The 20,616-nt window shown below is 32.7% G+C and overlaps 2 protein-coding genes and 2 long non-coding RNA genes across 4 annotated transcripts; all 4 read left to right on the top strand.

The window, feature by feature from the left end:
• The first annotated feature begins 2,922 nt into the window (after window positions 1-2,922).
• On the top strand, window positions 2,923-3,526 carry LOC115961084 (probable disease resistance protein At5g66900). The gene is made up of 2 exons (XM_031080126.1): window positions 2,923-3,010; window positions 3,093-3,526. Exons 1-2 carry the CDS (start codon window positions 2,923-2,925, stop codon window positions 3,524-3,526), a joined length of 522 nt encoding a protein of 173 aa, XP_030935986.1.
• A 3,018-nt stretch (window positions 3,527-6,544) lies between these two features.
• Window positions 6,545-10,143, top strand: LOC115960980. Its single transcript, XR_004085271.1, has 6 exons — window positions 6,545-6,994; window positions 7,364-7,613; window positions 7,737-7,822; window positions 7,940-8,058; window positions 8,214-9,354; window positions 9,910-10,143. It is a non-coding gene; the product is annotated as an uncharacterized LOC115960980 (long non-coding RNA).
• A 372-nt stretch (window positions 10,144-10,515) lies between these two features.
• Window positions 10,516-11,238, top strand: LOC115960982. Its single transcript, XR_004085273.1, has 2 exons — window positions 10,516-10,553; window positions 10,695-11,238. It is a non-coding gene; the product is annotated as an uncharacterized LOC115960982 (long non-coding RNA).
• Window positions 11,239-13,727: 2,489 nt separating this feature from the next.
• On the top strand, window positions 13,728-19,312 carry LOC115960790 (12-oxophytodienoate reductase 2-like). Its single transcript, XM_031079782.1, has 5 exons — window positions 13,728-13,944; window positions 16,441-16,581; window positions 16,693-16,823; window positions 18,151-18,327; window positions 18,695-19,312. Exons 1-5 carry the CDS (start codon window positions 13,874-13,876, stop codon window positions 19,285-19,287), a joined length of 1,113 nt encoding a protein of 370 aa, XP_030935642.1. The 5' UTR covers window positions 13,728-13,873; the 3' UTR covers window positions 19,288-19,312.
• The last annotated feature ends 1,304 nt before the right edge of the window (window positions 19,313-20,616 follow it).

The raw sequence follows: 20,616 nt of genomic DNA, 5'->3' as shown, positions 1-20,616 counted from the left end.
CTACACTAACTGTTCTTAATTAGCTTATCCAAATTTTTTTTTCAAATAAATTAAAACCTGAAAACAACACAAAATTTTACATATTATAATATGATTTTCCTCAAATAAGATCAACAACAAGCACCATTCATTAAAAGTATTTAGTGTTGTAAAGAAAATGATAAAAAAAAAAATACTTGTATTAGGGAACACATATGAATTAGTCAATAATATTCATCAATCTAAGGTAAAGATGCAAGAAAAATAAAAAATTTCAACCAAAAAAAAAAATGAAAAAAAAAAAAAGTTGAGAGAGGAATATATATAGACAACATTTTGATTTTGATTTTTCATTGATTTATTATTTAGTTATAATATCAAAATTAAAGTAGATGAATATGTAAAGTTAAAACCATCTAAAATGAATTTGTAAAGCAAATATTATTTTCTATTTAATATTGTAAAAAAAAAAATTAGAGGTAAAAATAAATATGAAAAAGACTAATCGTGTGGTCAATGATGTAGCAGATGAGGTGGCTTAACAAGAACATAGTAACAATAAATACTACACTTTAGCTTTTATATATATACATATATATATATATATATATATAGATGGGTAATTGGAATAAATGGGATTGCAATGTGATCACACATGAAGAATTGAATTTCTGCAAGTGAAATTAAACAACGATTCATAAAAATTAAAAAAGTAAAGGTGAAAGTTTAGTCTGGTTTCTCAAAAAAAAAAAAAAAAAAAAAAAAAGAGTAAAGGTGAAATTAAACTACAGTTTGAAACAAATTTATGTCTCATTAGGTAAGATATGATAGGCCTTTGCTAATTATGTTCATTATTTTGTGTTAAGTGTTAACCCTCTTGACAATCATGAAGCACTGTTCTTGGAACATTTCATCCTCTGCATTTATTGCCTTAGAAGCGTAGTAACAAAGAAAATGTAACATACATACACACACCTCTTAATCTTAGCCGCGATTGAAATTGTGTGTAATTCACTTCATCTGCCCACCATTATTGTCCATGTTTTCAGTTTACTATGTTATAAGAAATGAAATGTGCCTCAATGGCAACTTTCTAACTGGATTGTTTTTGGGTAGGAAAATTTTAGGACAATATTTTTTTTGTCCCCGTTTCTTAAAATTTCAACCTGATGGTCATTGTGCGAAGACTATACCAATATATAAGTGATCAGGTGCCCGAGTTCCAAAGTGATGAAGATGCAATCAACTAGCTACGGGAAGGGCTGACCAAAATTGGATCAAATCCTATATTATTGATCTTGGATGATGTTTGGTCTGGATCAGAATTCCGTCTTAAGAAGTTTATGTTTGATATTCCAAATTACAATATTCTGGTGACCTCAAGAACTGCACTTCCAGGATTTAGCTTTACATATTACTTAAATCCGTTAAATGATGACCATGCAACGATGCTGCTTCATCATTCAGCATCTCTGCAACATGAGAGTTCTAACATTCCTGTTGAAGCCATCAACAAGGTGCTTTGTTAATCTTGCATAAATATTCGGATGAAAAGTGCTTAATTTTATTTATACTTATCACCATTGGTTAAGGTATGTATATGCATATGAATGAAGAAATACTATCAGGTTTTGGTCTTTGATGAGTACATGATACCGTATGTACCCTATTCCCAACCAAAAAAAAAAAAAAAAAAAAAAACATATGCATTTGCCAAAATCATGCTTTCATACTTATACATACATTTGAGCTTGCTTGTTTTGTTTTGAACCAATTGTTCCCAAAACTTGAGTGAAAAAGGAGAAAAATAAGAAGGTCCCTACTGGCCTTGTTTCATATTTCCAAACAAATCATGTGGTTTGAGTTTCTATAGCATTGGCCAATATTACCCCTGTAGCCTCCAAACTATGATTGATTTTATTTGGTTTCTTAAATTGCAGATAGTGAGAGGTTGTGGTGGGTTCCCACTGGCGCTCGAAGTGATTGGTAGATTACTCGATGAGAACCCTGTTGAGGCCTGGTGCAGTATAGCTAAGAATTGGTCTAATAGTCATTATATTTTCAATTCTAGTTCTGATTTGCTTGATTGTCTTCGAAAAAGCCTAGAATTTTCAGATCACAAGGTCATCTTCAAAGAACGTTTCATGGATCTAGGTTCATTTCCTGAAGACCAAAGGCAAAGGATCCCTGTTTCTGCCCTTATTGATATGTGGGCAGAATTACATAAACTAGATGAAGTTGGCAACAATGCCATTCACAATTTACATAAAATCACCACCCGGAATCTGGCTAATCTTGTGAGGAAAAGGTATACTGACTCTTTATTTCTATGGTCTGATATTCTTGTAGCCTCTTTCTTCATGTAACCATTGCTAGTTGCTAGATATAATTAGCAATAACTCTATACACAGCCTTAGGCACAAATTATTTTAATGTCCTGTAAGTTATAGATTAATTAACTTCTTATGGCAACAACGTTTTCTGTCTATTTGGATACTGCTTATGGCTGAAATCTGAAAACTGAAAACACTGCAGCATAATAATTTTTAAATGTGTAAATAGTACTGTGAGACCCAGGTTAGAAGTTATATTTGCTGAAAGAGGTACTTGTAGATCCTGTGAACAGTGCACGGGATCCACCCAAGAAAACGCAAATGTGGATAGCAACGCAAACTACGTTGCTATCCAAACCTACTCTTTATCATAGATTATTTAAGATATACTTTTTACATTTGAAGAAAGAAATTTTTATTTTTTTATGAACCATTTGAAGAAATAATTTGAAACTTTTCCAACTTATAATTTTTGCCAATCACCAGGAAAGATGCAGGTGAGATCAACAAATATTACAATGAAGACTATGTCACACAACATGATCTTCTTAGAGAGCTAGCTATATTTGAAAGCTGCCAAGGGCCAAAAAGACAAAGGCAAAGATTGATTATGGACATAAGTAGAAACACTCTACCAAGTTGGTGCACAAAACAGGCTCAGCAACCCATCAATGCCCGCTTGTTATTAATCTTAACTGGTTTGTTTATGTTTCCCTCTATCACACATGCACACAATACATGTTGAGTGCCCTCTCACATCGTTTATAATACTTTTTGCAGATGAATCATTCTCGTCAACTTGGTGCAACATTCAAGCACCCAAAGTTGAGGTTCTAGTTCTGAACTTCCAAACAAATAATTACAGCTTACCTGCGTTTGTGGATAAAATGGATAATCTCAAGGTTTTGATCATCACCAATTATGGTTTCTTTCCTACTGAATTAAGAAATTTTCAACTACTCAATTCTCTACCCAATTTAAAGACAATCAGATTGGAGAAGGCTTCAATCCCTTCCCTTTGCAATGCCCCTATATTGTTGAAGAGTTTGAAGAAAATATCCTTGTTCATGTGTAATATTGCTCAGGCTTTTGGGAATTGTACTATCCAAGTTTCAGATGCATTGCCAAATCTAATGGAGATAAACATTGACTATTGTAATGATCTTGTGGAATCACTACAAGAAAAATGCCTATTAGCGACTAAGAACTTTTGACAGACCCAAAAAGCCCTCTCAAAAAATCTTATTTGCAAAGGCAAAATAAAGCCCTCTCAAATACTTGGTAAAATGTGAAATATTTTTTACTAACAAGAAAAGCTGTCGCAATTATGTGTTATAGCCATCACAAATACTAATATTTTGGAGGGAAATTTTCCCTCCATATTATTTGCGAGGGACAATTAAAAATCTCTTTGTAGAAAGTGTATTATTTGTGACGGTAAAAAAAAACTGTCACTAATACTAAATTATTTGTGAGGGTTAAAATTGACCTTCACAAATAATCATTAAAAATGTCAAAAATTTTGGAGGGAAATATTCCTACCAAATTATTTCCGAGGGACAATAAAAATCCCTTGTAAAAAGTTTATTTTTTGTGTGGGTTAAAAATATGCCCTTATTAACACTAAATTATTTGAGAGGGTCACAATTGACCTTCGCAAAAAATCATTAAAATATTAATTTTTTTTGGAGATAAAAGTTATTCTAAAATTCAAAGAAAAATAAAAAGAAACGTATAAACATAGAGCACTTTGTATTCTTTAGGTGAACTTTTTGTTTAAAAAACCTTTTATATACATCATATATAAGAAATGTTTGTCTTTATTTTCTAAACAATTGTACCCATAAAAAAATGATAGCACTTTCAACTTCAAAATGGTAGCCTAAAATTCAAGAATTTCAGCCTTTTGTACTCTCTCTCTCTCACAAAATGAATAAAAATTTATTCCCATTAAAATAATGCATAAAAGATGAGTTTATAGATCAAATGGTAAATTACATCCGATTGGCATGAAAATTGGCATGCATGTTAAGAATATATAGAACATGTAATCCAATGGTTGGATTTTCAAAATATGAATTCAATAATAAGTTATTTGGTGATGCAACATTCTTTTGAGTTACATCACATGTAACTTGAATCCAACCCTATATTTCTTAATTCGATGTGAATTTTAATAAATCTACCATTAAATTACGATTTCTTCATATATTTTTCATTCTTACAAAATTTTAAAGTGATCAAAGATTAATAGTCATGTCATCAATCAATTGTCTAGATTCAAGTTTTAGTAGTTTAAAATAATGCATAAAATATAAGTTTATAAATCAAATGGTAAATTACATTCGATTGGCATGAAAATTGGCATGCAAGTTAAGACCATATAGAACATGTAATCCAATGGTTGAATTTTTAAAATATGAATTCAATAATAAGTTATTGGGTGGTGTAATATTTTTTAGAATTACATCAAGTGTAACTTGAACCTAACCCTATATTTCTTAATTCGATGTGAATTTTGACAAATCTACCGTTAGATTGCAATTTCTTCATATATTTTTCATGCTTACAAAATTTCAAAGTGATCAAAAATTAATAGTCATGTCATCAATCAATTGTTTAGATTCAAGTTTTAGTAGTTTAAAACAATGCATAAAATATGAGTTTAGAGATCAAATGGTAAATTACATCCGATTGACATGAAAATTGGCGTGCATGTTAAGACCATATAGAACATGTAATCCAATGGTTGGATTTTCAAAATATGAATTCAATAATAAGTTATTGGTGGTGTAACATTTTTTAGAGTTACATCAGGTATAACTTGAACCCAATTCTATATTTCTTAATTCGATGTGAATTTTGACAAATCTACCGTTAGATTACATTATTTTCATACATTTTTTATGGTTATAAAATTTGAAGGTAATAAAAAATTAATAGGTATGTCAACAATCAATTGTCTAAATTCAAGTTTTTATAGTTTAAAATAATGCATAAAAGATGAGTTTATATAATAAATGGTAAATTACATCCGATTAGCATGAAAATTGGCATGCATGTTAAAAACATATAGAAAATGTAATTTTATGATTGGATTTCCAAAATATGATTTCAATAATAAGTTACTAGGTGGTTAGATTTCAAATCCAATGGTTAGATTTCAAATCTAAGCATGACACGTGATGGACATGTGTTGTGTACCTATATGACTATATATATTCTCTTAATCTGACCATCCAGTTGGTCTCAAATTTCACCAACATCAATATGTCACCATACTCTTCAATCCTAATGATCAAGATTTGAATATGAATTTCACCAAATCCAGTGTTATTGGGACCATCTATTAAGTTTGATCGGATTTGACCAACTTTGACCACGCATTTCTCTAAATCTAATAATTTGATTATTATCATAAGTTACTAGAATTAACCTTTCATTATATTCTTCAAATCTAACGGTTAGATTTCAAATCTAAGTATAGCGCATGATAGACATGTGCTTTGTACTTGTATGGTTATGTTTACTCAATCTGACTATCCAATTGTCTAGTGTGTCACCATACTCTTCAATTCTATTGATTAAGATTTGAATATGAATTTCACCAAGTCTAATGATCTCAAGATCATTTTTTTAATGGTCATGTCAGCATTTAGTATGAAAACAATGGACTCTGTTTGTCATGTAAGCAATTTTCATTAGTGTACCAGAGATTATTTCGGTTTGATCAAATAAATGAAATATTTCAGTACCGATTAAAACTAGTGTACCATTTCGGGATTACCGCTAATTTTATATATGTATATATAAAAATAATTATATAACTATTTATTTACTTATTTATAAGTTCTTTAGTCAAAATCCATATAATTTATTAAAAATATTTACAATTATAAGTCTATATCTTAAATAATATGCTAAACTTTAGTTAAAAACTTAAAATGTTAGCTCATTTTAATAATAATAATAGATAGTTTATCTATTCAATAAATACTCAATAGATAGTTTTTTTTAGTTTATTTATTTAATAAATAATAATACAATAATAATAATAGTATTTGTGGTGCACAACACGTTATCAATTTGACAGATGGTAAAAAATTTCAAAAAAAAGTTGAATAAACACTCCATTAAACTTCAGTACTTCACATGAGTGTAGTGATGTTGTCACTTGTCAAGGGCACACTTAACCAAATGCTGTTCACTGCTCAAATATAGATATAAGGAGTTAGGTAGTTGAGGACGAAAATGAAAAGTTAAAGAACAGAGGTGTTAGGAAGAAAATTTCCCCCCAAATTTTTTTTTCCTTTCCCGCACAAAATTCTCCAAAAAAATTTTCCCACTTACATTTTCATTTCCCACACAAAAGTTTCATTTCTCACACAAAGTTTTTACTCACAAAACTCTCTCATTTTCTCTCTATCTCTCACACGGCCTCTCACATTCACACAACGCGCACACACACACACAACCCCGCCGGCGTCGACCAGCAGAGCCCAGCCCAGCCCAGCGACGACGCCGACGAGGCTGAGCCCAGCCATCGACTCCTCTCCTCCTCGATCTCTCTCTCCCTCACTAGAAGATCCTTTCTCCTTTTCTCCCTCTCTCTCATTACCACCCCCATACCCATTCATTTTTCCTCACCATACCCATACCCATACCCATTCCGATTTTGCTTGGTAAGTTATTTATTTGATTTTTTGTTTTTGATTATTGTGAAATTTTGGGTTTGGATTTGGATACTTAACATTTAGGTTATTTATTTAATTTTCAGTTTTGATTTTTGTGAAATTTGGGTTTGGATTTTGTGGTGTAATATGTAGATACTTTATTTAATTTTTATTTTATGATTTTTATGAAATTTGGGTTTGGATTTGGTGAAGTAATTTAATTTTTGTGATGCATATTTTTGGACGAGCCCAGCCATCAACCACTCCCTTATTGAAAGTTTACTTCATAATTCTTCTTCCTTATCAAGATCTGTGTCAAACACATTACAAATACACACAATTAATGCTTTAGTCAATTGGGTTTTTCTGGTTTTACAGAGAGAAATGGCATCTGGGGATGATGGCACTGAGAGATGGTGCGTGGTGATAGGAGGTCGTGGTTTTGCTGCTCGTCATTTGGTTGAAAAGCTCATCTCATATAACATGTTCCTCGTCCGAATTGCAGATATGGGTCCCACCATTAACCTTGACCCTCATGAGGAGAATGGAACTCTCAGCCAAGCCTTGCGCTCTGCTCAAGCTGTTTATGTTTCCATGGATCTTTGAAACGAGGCCCAAGTTCTCAAAGGTTTGCTCATCCCTTCCAACTGTTTGAAAAAATGCCTAGCTGAAAATTTTTCTGCATAAGTTTTGAATTTTGTTGTTGTTGTTGTTGTTTTTTTTTTTTTGTTTTAATAATGATAATAAACAGCATTCTTCGATGAGTTCTTCGATGAACGATTACCAGCTACATTATTCGGTCAATGTGGAAGGTACAGAGTGCTAGGCGCGGGATGGGTATCTAGCCTATTGGCTTTTTTGATGTTCCTTTGTACTTTGTTAAATCTTTCTTTGTTTTGGGTATTTGGATTTGTTTGTCTTATTATGTTGTGGTTTGTTTATGATCTATTATAGGGACCAAGAATGTTGTTGATGCTTGTATTGAGCTTAAAGTGAAGAGACTGATCTATACTAGCTCTCCTGGGGTTCATGGCATTTTGGATGCGGATGAATCAGTGCCCTACCCGGCTAAGGTACTCACTTCACTTTAAAAGTGTTGAGTTTGTTGTTGTTGCTACTAACCCATGAATGGCAACAAAAATTTTGCCAAAAAATATTAAATCTATTACTTATATTAGAATAAGTCTAAAAAAAATAAAAATTAAAAGCTTTCAATTTTTGTGTTTAGGCATGAGAGAGTGAGGGAGCTGAGCAAACGGTACGGATGGGACAAGAAAGGAGCAATGAAGGTGTTAGGAGAATGGTCGGATCGCATGGGTTTGTGGGCCATGCCCGTATAATTGGACTCATGTCATTTTGACTTTCGAGTTCCTCAACTTTTGTCTACATTTTTCATGTGCAAAGGATAAGTTTTTGCAAAGAACTTGTTAAATTTCGTGTTATAATTATGGCCATTAGGTGGTCCTCCAAAAGCCTGGCCTGCAAAATTGCCAAGTTGGCAATCTAATAATAGTTGGATCTTGTTACCAATAGAAAGGAATTATTTTAATTATGGAGATTCAAATGACAAATTGAGAATCCTGGTACTCTAGAGATGTTAGATGTATATTTGGGTTTATAGTATTGTAGATTGGGATTGATTATTTTTACTTTGTCAAGGCTGATGTGCTTTGTCTAGTGTAGGGCTGTCCAAACATATCTGATGACCCGACCCATCGGAGACACGATCGGAACTAATTCGAAACCAGCCGACCCGACCTACTCCAGTGGTTGGCAGCAGATTTTCTCCACCAGAAATCGACTCCGGTGGGTCGGTTTCTGTTTCTCTCCCCAAAAACCTAAAAAAACCCAAACCGACCAGCAAAAAAACCCATAATCTGAAGAAAAACCCAGATTCTGACAAGAAATCCAGATTTCGACGAGAAAATTCCAGATTCTAGCAATAGAAAACCCAGATCTCGGCCAAAAAACCTGGATTCAGGCACTATTTCACGTAGATCTGACAAAATTTTGAGTGAATCTAGCGAAATCTCATCAAATTCGGTGAGATTACCATCGGATCTGGCGAAATCTCATAGATTCCGATGAGATTTTTGCCAGATCTAGGTTTTTTTTCACCTTTTCTCTCAGTTTCCTCGCCCTTTTTTGTCGTTTTCTCAGATCTTTGACTCCGATCGACCTGTTTGTGTACCCATTGAAGTCTGATCCGCCAAACTTGTTTACTCCGACGGTCAGCAGCATGTGAGTTTTTTTGAAACCCGATTTAGTCGGGTCAATTCCTGGTTAGGTACAAACTCGACTTGTGGACAGCCCTAGTCCAGTGTATAAAAGCATGATTATGAGGGTTGCATCTTGGCTTATACTATATTGTAAGGAAGTCTGGGGCTTCCTTACCTTTTTATTTTTATTTTTGTTTTTTATAATATATATCTTAGATGAAAGATTAAGGCTTCCTTATGGCTTCCAAGTATCTCAACATTTTGCTTGCTAGTGGAAGGAAACTTTTAAATGGGGTAATACTCGTTAACCCTAAAATTTTAAGACTAAAGCTTCTTGTTACTGGTGTTGTTGTTGAATATGTCATACTGATACTCACTTATTATTAACTTTCTTTGCTACTTAGATTTACGTATCAGCAAATTTGAGCACCATAAATCATTGTTCCCACTATTTGTGGAATGTAGTTGGTCTTTCCACTTTTACTTCCATGTTTGATATTCTCTCGACTTGGTCAAGCTATACCACTAAGAAAATGCTTGAATGGTAACAATTATACTTTTCAATCTATGATTTCAAAGCAACACAATGATTTTTTTTTTCTTGCTTTTTAATTACAATTTCATTTGTTTACAGGTGGTTTATTTGGACTATGTGGTTCTACCAAAGGGTATAATTTTGATTCGCTTTTTGGTTGATGGTTTTAGATGCTTGTTGATGATATTGGAGATGTGACAATTACTAATGATGGTGCTACAATACTGAAGATGCTTTGATTTTTTGATAGCTTTTTATGTACAAAGAACCACATTTAAACAACTGCATTTTTTGGAAGTGTTGAAGGATTTGTTTAAATACTTTGGAACTTTGATAATGGTTATAGACAACGTTATGTATTTGATAATATATTTCTATGTTAATATAATGTTAGTTTGGAGACATTTATGGTGTTATTTAATTACATTTGTGGTATTGTTTTAGTGGAACTAAAATTATTACAAGTTATTTGTAATACATATGTGGGTTTAGAATCCATGAGGAAATTTCTCCACAAAAAAAAAAAAAATAACCCATAGCAGTGAGCAAAAACCGCCATTAAAGGGCAAACATTTTAATATAATTGAAGACCTATAGCGGCATTTTTGGCCCGCCACAATAGTACAATTTTTTTGTAGTGCAAATAACTAATTGCGAGGGTATAAAGGTCCTCACAAATAGTTGTTAACGACGACTGCTTCCCCTCACTAAAAATAAGTCGTTGACTTTTCTCGTCATTTGATAATATATTTGTGAGGGCAGATTTGTTCAGTAACGATGATGGATTGCCCTTGTAAATTATCTATTTGCGAAGGTACAGTCGCAAAATCTATTTTAGCAACAACAACAAATATGACAGCCTTCGAGAGCCATACACTCTCGCTAATAACTTTTTGCGACAATATTTGAATTTTTGCGAGGGCATTTTACCATCGCTAGTACTCTTTTTTTGTAGTGAATTGCCTGCAGTGTTGTGTGATGTTATCCTCCTAAAAACACTCATTATCACCAATTGTCATCAACTATCTACACTTCCCAAAGAGATTGGAAAGCTAGTGAATTTAGAAGTGCTCAGGCTTAGGTCTTGTACTGATTTATCTGAGTTGCCAAAATCTATCACAAGCCTTAAAAAATCTGAATCTATCACAGGCCTTAAAAACTTAAGACTTCTCGACATATTTGATTGCCTAAGCATTGGACACTTGCCAAAAGAGATTGGTGAGTTACGTAAATTAGAGGAGATCCACATGAAAGGGTGCTTGAGCTTGCGTAATGAGTTGCCACCATCAACCACAAATCTTGAGCAATTGAAGCTTGTGATATGTGATGAAGAGAGGGCTAAGTTTTGGGAGCCTATCAAGGAAGTTCTTACCAATCTAGAGGTCAAGGTGGCTGAAAAAGATATCAACTTGACTTGGCTTCTCAAACCATGATTTATGAGAATTGTTTCTTTTTGGAAAATTTTGTAGGCTTTGTCAACTTATTATCATTATCTTCTACTCTTTGTTTCTTTTTTCTTACATTTCGGTCAGATTGAACACATAAAAAAATATGTATCAGTAGAAAATATGATTGTTGTAAATCCTAGAATTATGTAGATTTTTGTGTTTCCTTAATTTTATGATTTTATCTTTTGGGAAGAATTTATTGGTTTCATATCTAAAGTTTGTTTGAAATCAGACAAACATGATAGAAAATCAACAGAAAGTAAAATTGTTTTTAATAATTTAAGGACCATACGAAAACTAATAGTTTATAAGAACAAAAATTCAAATTCCATGCAAACTTTAATAATGAGACGAACTTTGTTACTTTGTGCTGGTCTTTGTTTTAAAATTTTCATTCTTTGACCACCCATTGGTTTTTACTTGGTGAAGAAGAAGAAGAAGAAGCTCTTTTCTATACTACTTCCTTTCTAATCTGAATTTCGACAGCCATTCGTCTAAATTCATATCATATGAAAACAGATGATCCATCCACATCACCGGAGTCCTCTGTACGTAGTCTGTATATACATAATTATGAGGGTTTTTTTTTTTTTTTTGGTCGTTCTCATAAGTCATAATGAGTTGCCTTTCTTGACAAAAATGAAAGAGAGTGTTTATGGACTTACTCAATAAAAATAAATAAAAAAATCTGTTGCCTTTAACAAGAGTAAAAATAAAATGCTTGATTCTCAATTTGTCAATTGGTTCGTCACTTACAAATGGGTCGACTAGTTATGAAAAAGAAAAAAATATTTATGTACCATAAGATGACACTCTCAAGCATGTGAGATCAAATATAAATTTGAGTGTGTCTGTAGAAATTCAAATTGAAAAGGCAAGTGTGGTCTTCTAAAACCACAATTACTCGATCCAATACAGGGAATCCGATAGGAAAAAAAAATGTCAAAACTAAAATAATAATAAATAAATTAACAAACAAGTGAGAATTATATTTAGTAAGCCTAACAATGCCAAAGTGCTCAAAACACTGAGACATAGATCACAAACTTTACTTAAAAAAAATAGTGGACCACCCAATGAAATAGATAAATAAACTAAAGTATTACGGTAGTAAGTTAAAAAATAATGATTCCCACCCATCCACCAACAATCACTAACTGTAAATTTATAGGTTATCATTATGATATTAATTAATTGTGTCTATGCGTATTAGTCATTCGTCAATGTCTTGGAAATATTCTCTCTTTATTTGATTGGTATTGTATAGATTTAGGGATTTTTTTATATAAAAAAATAATTAATAGATCTAAGATTCATTGACCAGATTTGATAAATAATAATTTTTCTCCAAAAAAAAAAAAAGATTTGATAAATAATGATTTTTAAAGTGATGTTTTGGTTGATTGGGCTAATTTTTGTTGTTGTATGGGCTAGATGTTTTGTTGTTATTTGAAATAATTATGTTGTTCTTGTCGTCACCATTGTCGTTTTCTTATTATTTAAAGGGGAAAAAATTATATGAAGGGGGCTAAAAATAATTTTCTTTGGCCAAATTCTAAAAAACTCATAAAACATATATACTCTTAACTTTAAAAATAAAAATCTAGAGGGGCCATGGCCTCCTTGGGTGGCACTATCCCTACCTTCCAAATATATATATCCTCAAAAGAGTTGGCAAATTCTAGTTTTCTTTCAAAATTAAAATATATATATATATATATATATATGTGGTTCATATTAAGAAAAATATTTATAATTTTTTTGGCTATAAATATTAATTTACCGCCTTAAGAAGCTATAAAAAAAATTAAAAAAAAATTGAACTCTTTTATGTCTCAAAGATTGCTCTTTTTTTAAGTAGAACAATTGATGACATGACAAATCTAACTATATTTTCATGATTTTTGAGGACATAAATTATGAGTAGTATATTATAAAAATGTTTTTTCTTTAAATAAAAAATAAAACAGTGGTGATCTCATATAAAAATAATTGGACAAAACTTAGGTATAATACCTTAGATGCTGTTCCCTAGATTCTCTTTTTAAGATTCAACCATGTAGCTTTTTAATTAAAAAATACACTTTCATCCTATAAGAAAAAATCCAAATGGCATAATTTTAAAAAGAGAACCTAAACAATAAAACCTAAATATTGTACCTAAGTTTTACTCAAAATAATATACAAAAATCTAAACACAATCTATATTCTCAAAAAAATTATTTTAAAAAATTATGAAATTGATTGTGGACTTAAAGTGGTTCTGTTCATAGAAGCAGAACATATAGTTAAATAAAAGGTGGTATATCACGCATCCAGTATACATGGTATTTTCTAGTTAAATAGGCCAATGGTCCACGTTGGTGGCCAAATTTTCTTGAGGGTTCAACGTATAGTGTAGACCCATTCCCGCCACGTGTTTGCTTCCAAACGTCACCACAGACATCAGGCGCTGTGAAAAAAGTCATGAATACCATTTTAAAAGGAAACATCATTGTCCAAATGGAACCATCCTGCTAGCTTATAGGAGACTTTTTTTTTTTGGGACACAAATCTTTAATGCTTTTTTCATTTCTATAAATACCCATTTGTGTAACAAGTATTTCATTCCCACTTTTGTCTGAAATCAGGAACAGAAGTAAAGTACTAGCATTCAACAGGAAAGAATAGAATAGAATCATTATAAATGGCTGCTGAAGCTCCCACCATTCCTCTTCTTACTCCTTACAAACTTGGCAAGTTCAACCTTTCCCATAGGTATACCAATACACCTTGCAAAATTCTTTCTTTTTTTGTCTTTGTTGTTTAGTATGATCCGAATTGTTAATATGTGTGATGTGTTTTTATTTTTTATTTTTTTGGGTTTTCTTTTTTTTTAAGAATCACGTTATGTTTTTTTTTGGTTTGACTTTGACTTTGTAAAAAAAAAAAAAAGTTGTTTGTGACATATCCCAGTTGGGATAATGAATTGTTTTGTTTACAAAGGTTTCAACTTTCAAGAAATCGTAGTTGATTATTTATATATGTCGTTTTCATTATGTAACACTATTGCCCTTTTAAGCATTTTCTTGTCAGTTCACATTTGTGTTTGTTTTGTGTTTTGACCAAGAAATTACACATTTTTTTTCAAGAATTCTCAATATTAATCTGCTAAAAGTCTGAGACTATGCTAATTTTTCTAATGTTAAGATTGATGGATTTTGTTGGAACTGTATTAGCTGTCTTGCTGAGCTTTACTCAGTTCATGAGTTGTTAGTGATGATTTTGTTTACTTGATCTCAAAGGAAAATCAAGCTGTCATTTGGTTTACCTGAATCTTGTACGGCATCTCTGTTGTGTAAATTGGTTTCAGATTTGCAGATTAAGGTATCTGATCACCTTGGCCGTCAGGATTCTTTGTGTTTTCAGAACCTCTAAGTAATGTATTTGTAGCTTCATCATGAGAGATTGAGAGTGCTTACATTTATTTACAGTTGCTTTGATTATATAAGATATCAATCTATAGTTATAAAACCAGTTCTCAACAATTTTGGTCTGACTTTTTTGGGGCTGGGGAGGGGGGATGAAATCCTTCTATTTATCAGTTTTGTTTTGATACCAATGACTGCACATTCTGTATGATGAAGAGCAATCCAGTTTGGCTGCCTCATCTATATCCTGCCATAGTACCCAAGTCATTCTTCAAATGCTGTATGTTATCATTTGATGATCTTGAACCTACATGTGATTAACAGAACTAATTCACCCCATTCTGTGCATAAAAATTCATCAAATTCATCAAGTTTTTACATGCTTCATTTTGTTTCTTACTTATCTTTTCTAGTATTTTCTCAAAGTAACACGTGGCCATGCATGTATTGCACAAGCCACTGGCCCCTCAGCAGCAAATTTACAGTACTCATGGGATTTTACTCAAGGGTGTTTAAACTAGACAACTGGGAAGTACAAACTTCCTTTTGGATCTGCCAAAATATGATTTTCTACCTTAGAAAAGCAGCGACTGTGATTCTGTTGAAATAAGAAATATCCGAGGTCAACTGCTGCATTCGGTTTGGTCTGCTTGTACAGGGGTTGGACCAGGAGTGGAAGCGACTTCACCAATTTAACTTATTGTACACTAAGTCTAGGCTAGGTTTGGATACTACAAGAGTTGAAATGTCATAAGCAGTCACTTTTGAAGTCCATACTACACTAATATATACTTGCCTTCTTTCCAAAATGCTCGCATTAGAATTGTTAAGTTTTATGTTCGAAAACAGTCCTAAACAAAGTGCCATTCTTTTAAAAAAAAAAAAAAAAAAAAAAAAAAAAAAAAAAAACTTAGTGCTCTTTGCTGCGGCTTTGTAGGTGTTGGAAAAGGTGAGCTTATGATATAAACATAGGTTGAAAAGAGAGGTACACGAATTAAGAACAACGTAGGCCCTGAACTTGAAACTAAGGGGCAGTTTGGATCCCACGTTTCTGCATTGCGTTTTCTGCGTGCACTGTTCACGAGTCCCACAAATTATATTTTTCATCAACTTTTTCATTAAAAATGGGTCCCACAATACTATTCACACATTTAAAAATTATTTTGCTACAGTGTTTTCAGTTTTCAGTTTCAACAAAATAAGTTCTATCCAAACAGACCCTAAGTATTTTCAAATTTCAAGTGCATGGCAAATTAGCTATGAATGATATAGAAATTATCATAATTGAAGGGCATATAGGATCTTTGAGGTTCTCCTACCCCACTCCAGTACAGCATTTTGTGAAATCTATCTTTAATACTTGACAATATGGTTGTACTTTAACGATGAACAAACTCTAAAGGAAAAAAAGAAATTATAGATCAAGTCAAACATTCTGTCTCTTTCTCTATCACTTTCTCATTTAGGTTTTTATTTGTCTACTCAAAAGGAAAAGCATTATATTATAGGCAGAGTTTTTCTGATTTTGTGTTTTTCTTCAGCTTCTCAAACCTTATTTAAAAGTTTATATTTTAGCAATCCACAGGTGAAGTTGTGAAGCTGTCCTTATCTCCACCATAATCATTCAAAAATGAATTGTTTGATTTGGTTTCATTTGTTACTTGCCTTATTTTATTTTATTTTTTAGTATCTAGTATAACATATAGAAAGGGGCTTAATCATATTATTCTTCCCGACTTTGCTACAGGAAATATATATTTCATTCTTATAGGGTACTGCTTTCTTCAATTAGAAAGATTTCTTACTTGATTTACTCAAGTTATCATTTAATTTGTATTTTCAGGGTTGTTTTGGCACCATTGATGAGACAGAGATCTTATGGCAATGTTCCTCAGCCACATGCTATCTTATATTATTCTCAGAGAACCTCCAAAGGTGGTCTACTGATAGCTGAAGCCACTGGAGTTTCTAACACTGCTCAAGGGTAATCAATTTCTTACCATGTTTCACACTAAGAGACAATCTCCATTTTGAGGGTTCCCTTTCTTGCCTTGAAAATTTTTATGACTTCTTAGGTTTCTTTGCTATTGTAAAGGTATGCAGACACACCTGGAATATGGACAAAAGAGCAAGTTGAAGCCTGGAAACCCATTGTAGATGCTGTTCATGCCAAAGGTGGAGTTTTCTTTTGTCAAATTTGGCATACGGGGAGGGTTTCAAATCAAGGTTTGTCTTTGACTGAGACCACCTTTATATCTTCTCTTCTAATATTGCTTGTTGACAATTAAACTTTTGTAATGGATGGAGAGAGTTGAATGTTTTGCAATATGATAAATTACAAAGACTATATGGTAAATGATTCATGAATTGAGTAGATTTGGGTTTTCTATACCACATTGTGCTATTTAACTATTGATTGATGTTGATCCTGAAGGAAGTATTGCATGTGAACCTATTTGGTAGAGAATCAAATTGGATTGAAGTTTTTATTGACTGCTGAAATAACCATCCGTTGGTGCCGTAGAATGTTATTCCCTGCATAATAAGTTTCACATTTGAAATAGAAACATACTTTTTGAGGAAGAGCATTAATTGGATGGACTCTCATTATGGAGAAAGTAAAATTAGCAAAAGTGATGATCATTGTTGGATTGAGGGAGTAAAGGAAATTTATGCAACAATATAATTATTTTGTTGCATTTTCTTCTCTACTATAAATGGTTTTTTTTTTTTATTACAAGGGGGCTTTTATGATGATCATTGCCTCAGTGGAAGGGGCATCTTCTATTATAAGTCTGATATGTTAATGTAAATTTGTTTTTAGGATACGAATAAGGTTACACCTTTAACAAAATCAAATCACTGTGGTTGGTTGGACAAAATGCTAATGTTGTTGCCATTTCAGCTAAAAAGGATGTTTTATATCACCATTGAATAGAATATTATTTGGTCATTTCAATAGAAAAGGCTAGAGTGGTGGTTGCATGCCACTTTTTCAAAAGCATGGTTCTTTCAGTTGGCTGGTCTTTGAAAATCTTCGTAGTTTTGTTTTAGATTTGCAGACACCACTTGCTCTAAATCAGTTGTCAAAATCATTATTGAGTCCTATATCTATGGCAGTCATAGACAACCAACCACCACTTTTTGGCGTGTTAGACAGCCCTAAGATCAGGAGCTTTCCTTTTTTAAAAATGTAATAAGATCTTGAAATTTCCTTTTTTGGAGTGGAATATTTATGGAGCCCCATCCTTACTGTACAATCATGTGAAACACATAATGGAGCTATTATGCCTTCATGATCGAAAAGAAGTATTAATTTTGTCTCTCTTTTTTTTTGTGGTTTTCAAATCAATGAAGGTCTTGTCAATTACCTCTTTAGATAATTTTTTTTTTTAAATAAAAATTAAATCTTTATGAAGAAACATCTTTTTCAAAGTAATTTAACGAATCATAACTCTCATTTTTCTAATTCTTTAAGTGGTGATTGATAATTTCTTATCAAACTCATTTGAATTAATTGGATATTTATTTTTCTTTATATTGTTGTTTACAGGTTTTCAGCCAAGTGGTCAAGCCCCACTTTCTTCCTCTGACAGGCCTTTGACCCCTCAAATTCAAGCTAATGGATTTAACGTTGCAGACTTCACTCCTCCAAGGCGGCTGAGGATAGAGGAAATTCCTCAAATTGTCAATGATTTTAGACTTGCTGCAAGGAATGCTATTGAAGCTGGTAATTCTTTTCATGTGTTTATATAAGATAAATGATATTTGATTGGTCAAACATACAAGGGAATGAAGAAATGTACTTTGTACTTGATGAAAGAAAACTGAAAGAACAACAAGGCTCATGGTTACCTTTATTTGTCAAGGAGCGTTCCATGCCTGATCTCAAGCTTCTTTTTTTAGAACCTTACTTGATTGGTTCTCTGTGCAGAGAAACCACCCTTTTTCTTCTATTTTGGATTTACTTGATTTTTGTAATGTTCGTTTTTGATTTGTTCACCCCTGTGTACTTGGGTGTCTCTCTCTTTTTGATATCAATGAATCTTTATTACTTATCAAAAAAAAAAAAATGTCATTATTTGTCTTATACACAGGCTTTGATGGAGTAGAGATCCATGGGGCTCATGGTTACCTAATTGACCAGTTTATGAAGGATCAAGTGAATGATCGAACGGATCAATATGGTGGATCCCTCGAAAATCGTTGTCGGTTTGCTCTAGAAATAGTTGAAGCTGTTTCTAATGAGATAGGAGCAGATAGGGTTGGAATAAGGCTATCTCCTTTTGCAGACTACATGGAATCCGGAGACTCAAATCCAGAAGCTTTGGGCCTTTACATGGCTGAATCCTTAAACAAATATAAGATTCTTTATTGCCACATGGTTGAGCCAAGAATGAAGACACTTGGAGAAAAGAGTGAAAGTCCCCATAGTCTTGTGCCAATGAGAAAGGCTTTTAAGGGTAGCTTTTTAGTTGTTGGGGGTTATGACAGGGAAGATGGGAACAGAGCTATTGCTGAAAACCGTACAGATCTTGTTGTTTATGGTCGTCTATTTTTAGCCAATCCTGATTTGCCTAAGAGATTTAAGCTCAATGCTCCTCTCAACAAGTACAACAGAGACACATTCTACATCTCTGACCCTATCCTTGGATACACTGATTATCCATTCCTTGAAGACATTGCTTAGGTTTTCAAGTAGAAGAGTGAAAATATATTGTCCAAAAACATTGCCCTATGTAATTTCTTTCTTGTTTTTCGTGTTTTCATTGTACTGTACAAGTGCAACAAAAAAATTTGATAGATCTAAATAATTTTGAAGTGGTTATTCTCTTCTAGTGATAATATTGTTGGTGCTGATCTGCTTCTGAGCTAGACTAATCATGATTTTGAAGCATAATTTGGCTATTACAAGCAATGATTCTTTTCTTAAATTGGCAACTATGCACATAGGATTTTGCCTTCAGCTTTAGCTACAATGGACTCAATCTCCTTTACTTTTTGGCGTACATAAGGTCTGCATTGAACCATTATAAGTGGCTACTCAATTACTTGTGATATTATCCATATTTAGGGCAAGTAGGCTTATTTTCTCACTTCCGTTCATAATAAAGTGACTAAATTTCAATCTAGCTGTCAACCTTATATTTCTAAGCTTAAGACCAATTTTGTACAAAATATTTGACATTAAGCACAAACACAAGTGGAGTTTACAAATGGAATTATACACATACACATGATTTGCAAACAGCATTTCATCAGTTTCTTGGCAACCAAGAGGAGTCTAAGAAAAGTTATTTATGTTTCACAATTGGCATTATAAGGTTAGCTCCAATGTTTATAGTTCAAAAGCAAAAAAAGTCAGGAGGATTATCTCTGGATTGAAGAGAACATATACATAACACATATCATGGGTATGTGTGTTGAATCTATTGCTGACATGATAACGTGGTTTAAGTAGAACTGTAATGGGTTCTACTTACTGGATTTACTTGTTGTTTACTAAATGAAAAGGTGAATATACTGTGCAAAGATCAATCAAAGCTAACACCAGAGCTAGCAACATCTTCAGGAACCAATATATCAAAATCATTGAGACCATTTTGCAGTCATCCCTCTGCTGCTAACATGTATCTCTGTACCAACATTAATTGAACACCATACATGCCTTGCTGGTTCAGTTCCTGGATCCTGGTCAATAGTAATATGTTTCCCATTAGTGCCCTATAACTATATTGTCCATCTTGAAGCAGAGGAAAAACTCAACAGCACTAATCAAGTTAAAGTAGACTAAAATAAGTTCACTAATGTGAATTGAGGAAGCAATTGCTTTGAATTGTAATGGGTTCAGGTAATTTAGGATGCTGGGAGCAGGTATAGATAAATGATAAACCCAAAGCCAACCTATGATATTTTTCATTTGCATCCAATCTGAATATTGAAAGCTGCATAGAGTTATTGTTAGAATTTTTGGACAAAGCTGTAGCATCTCAAGGATGAGTATGGGAGAAAGGACAGA

The sequence above is a fragment of the Quercus lobata genome, chromosome 9 (genome assembly GCF_001633185.2).
Source record: "Quercus lobata isolate SW786 chromosome 9, ValleyOak3.0 Primary Assembly, whole genome shotgun sequence".
In the NCBI taxonomy this organism is placed as follows: Eukaryota; Viridiplantae; Streptophyta; class Magnoliopsida; order Fagales; family Fagaceae; genus Quercus; species Quercus lobata.
This window is presented reverse-complemented; position numbering and strand designations above follow the sequence as displayed.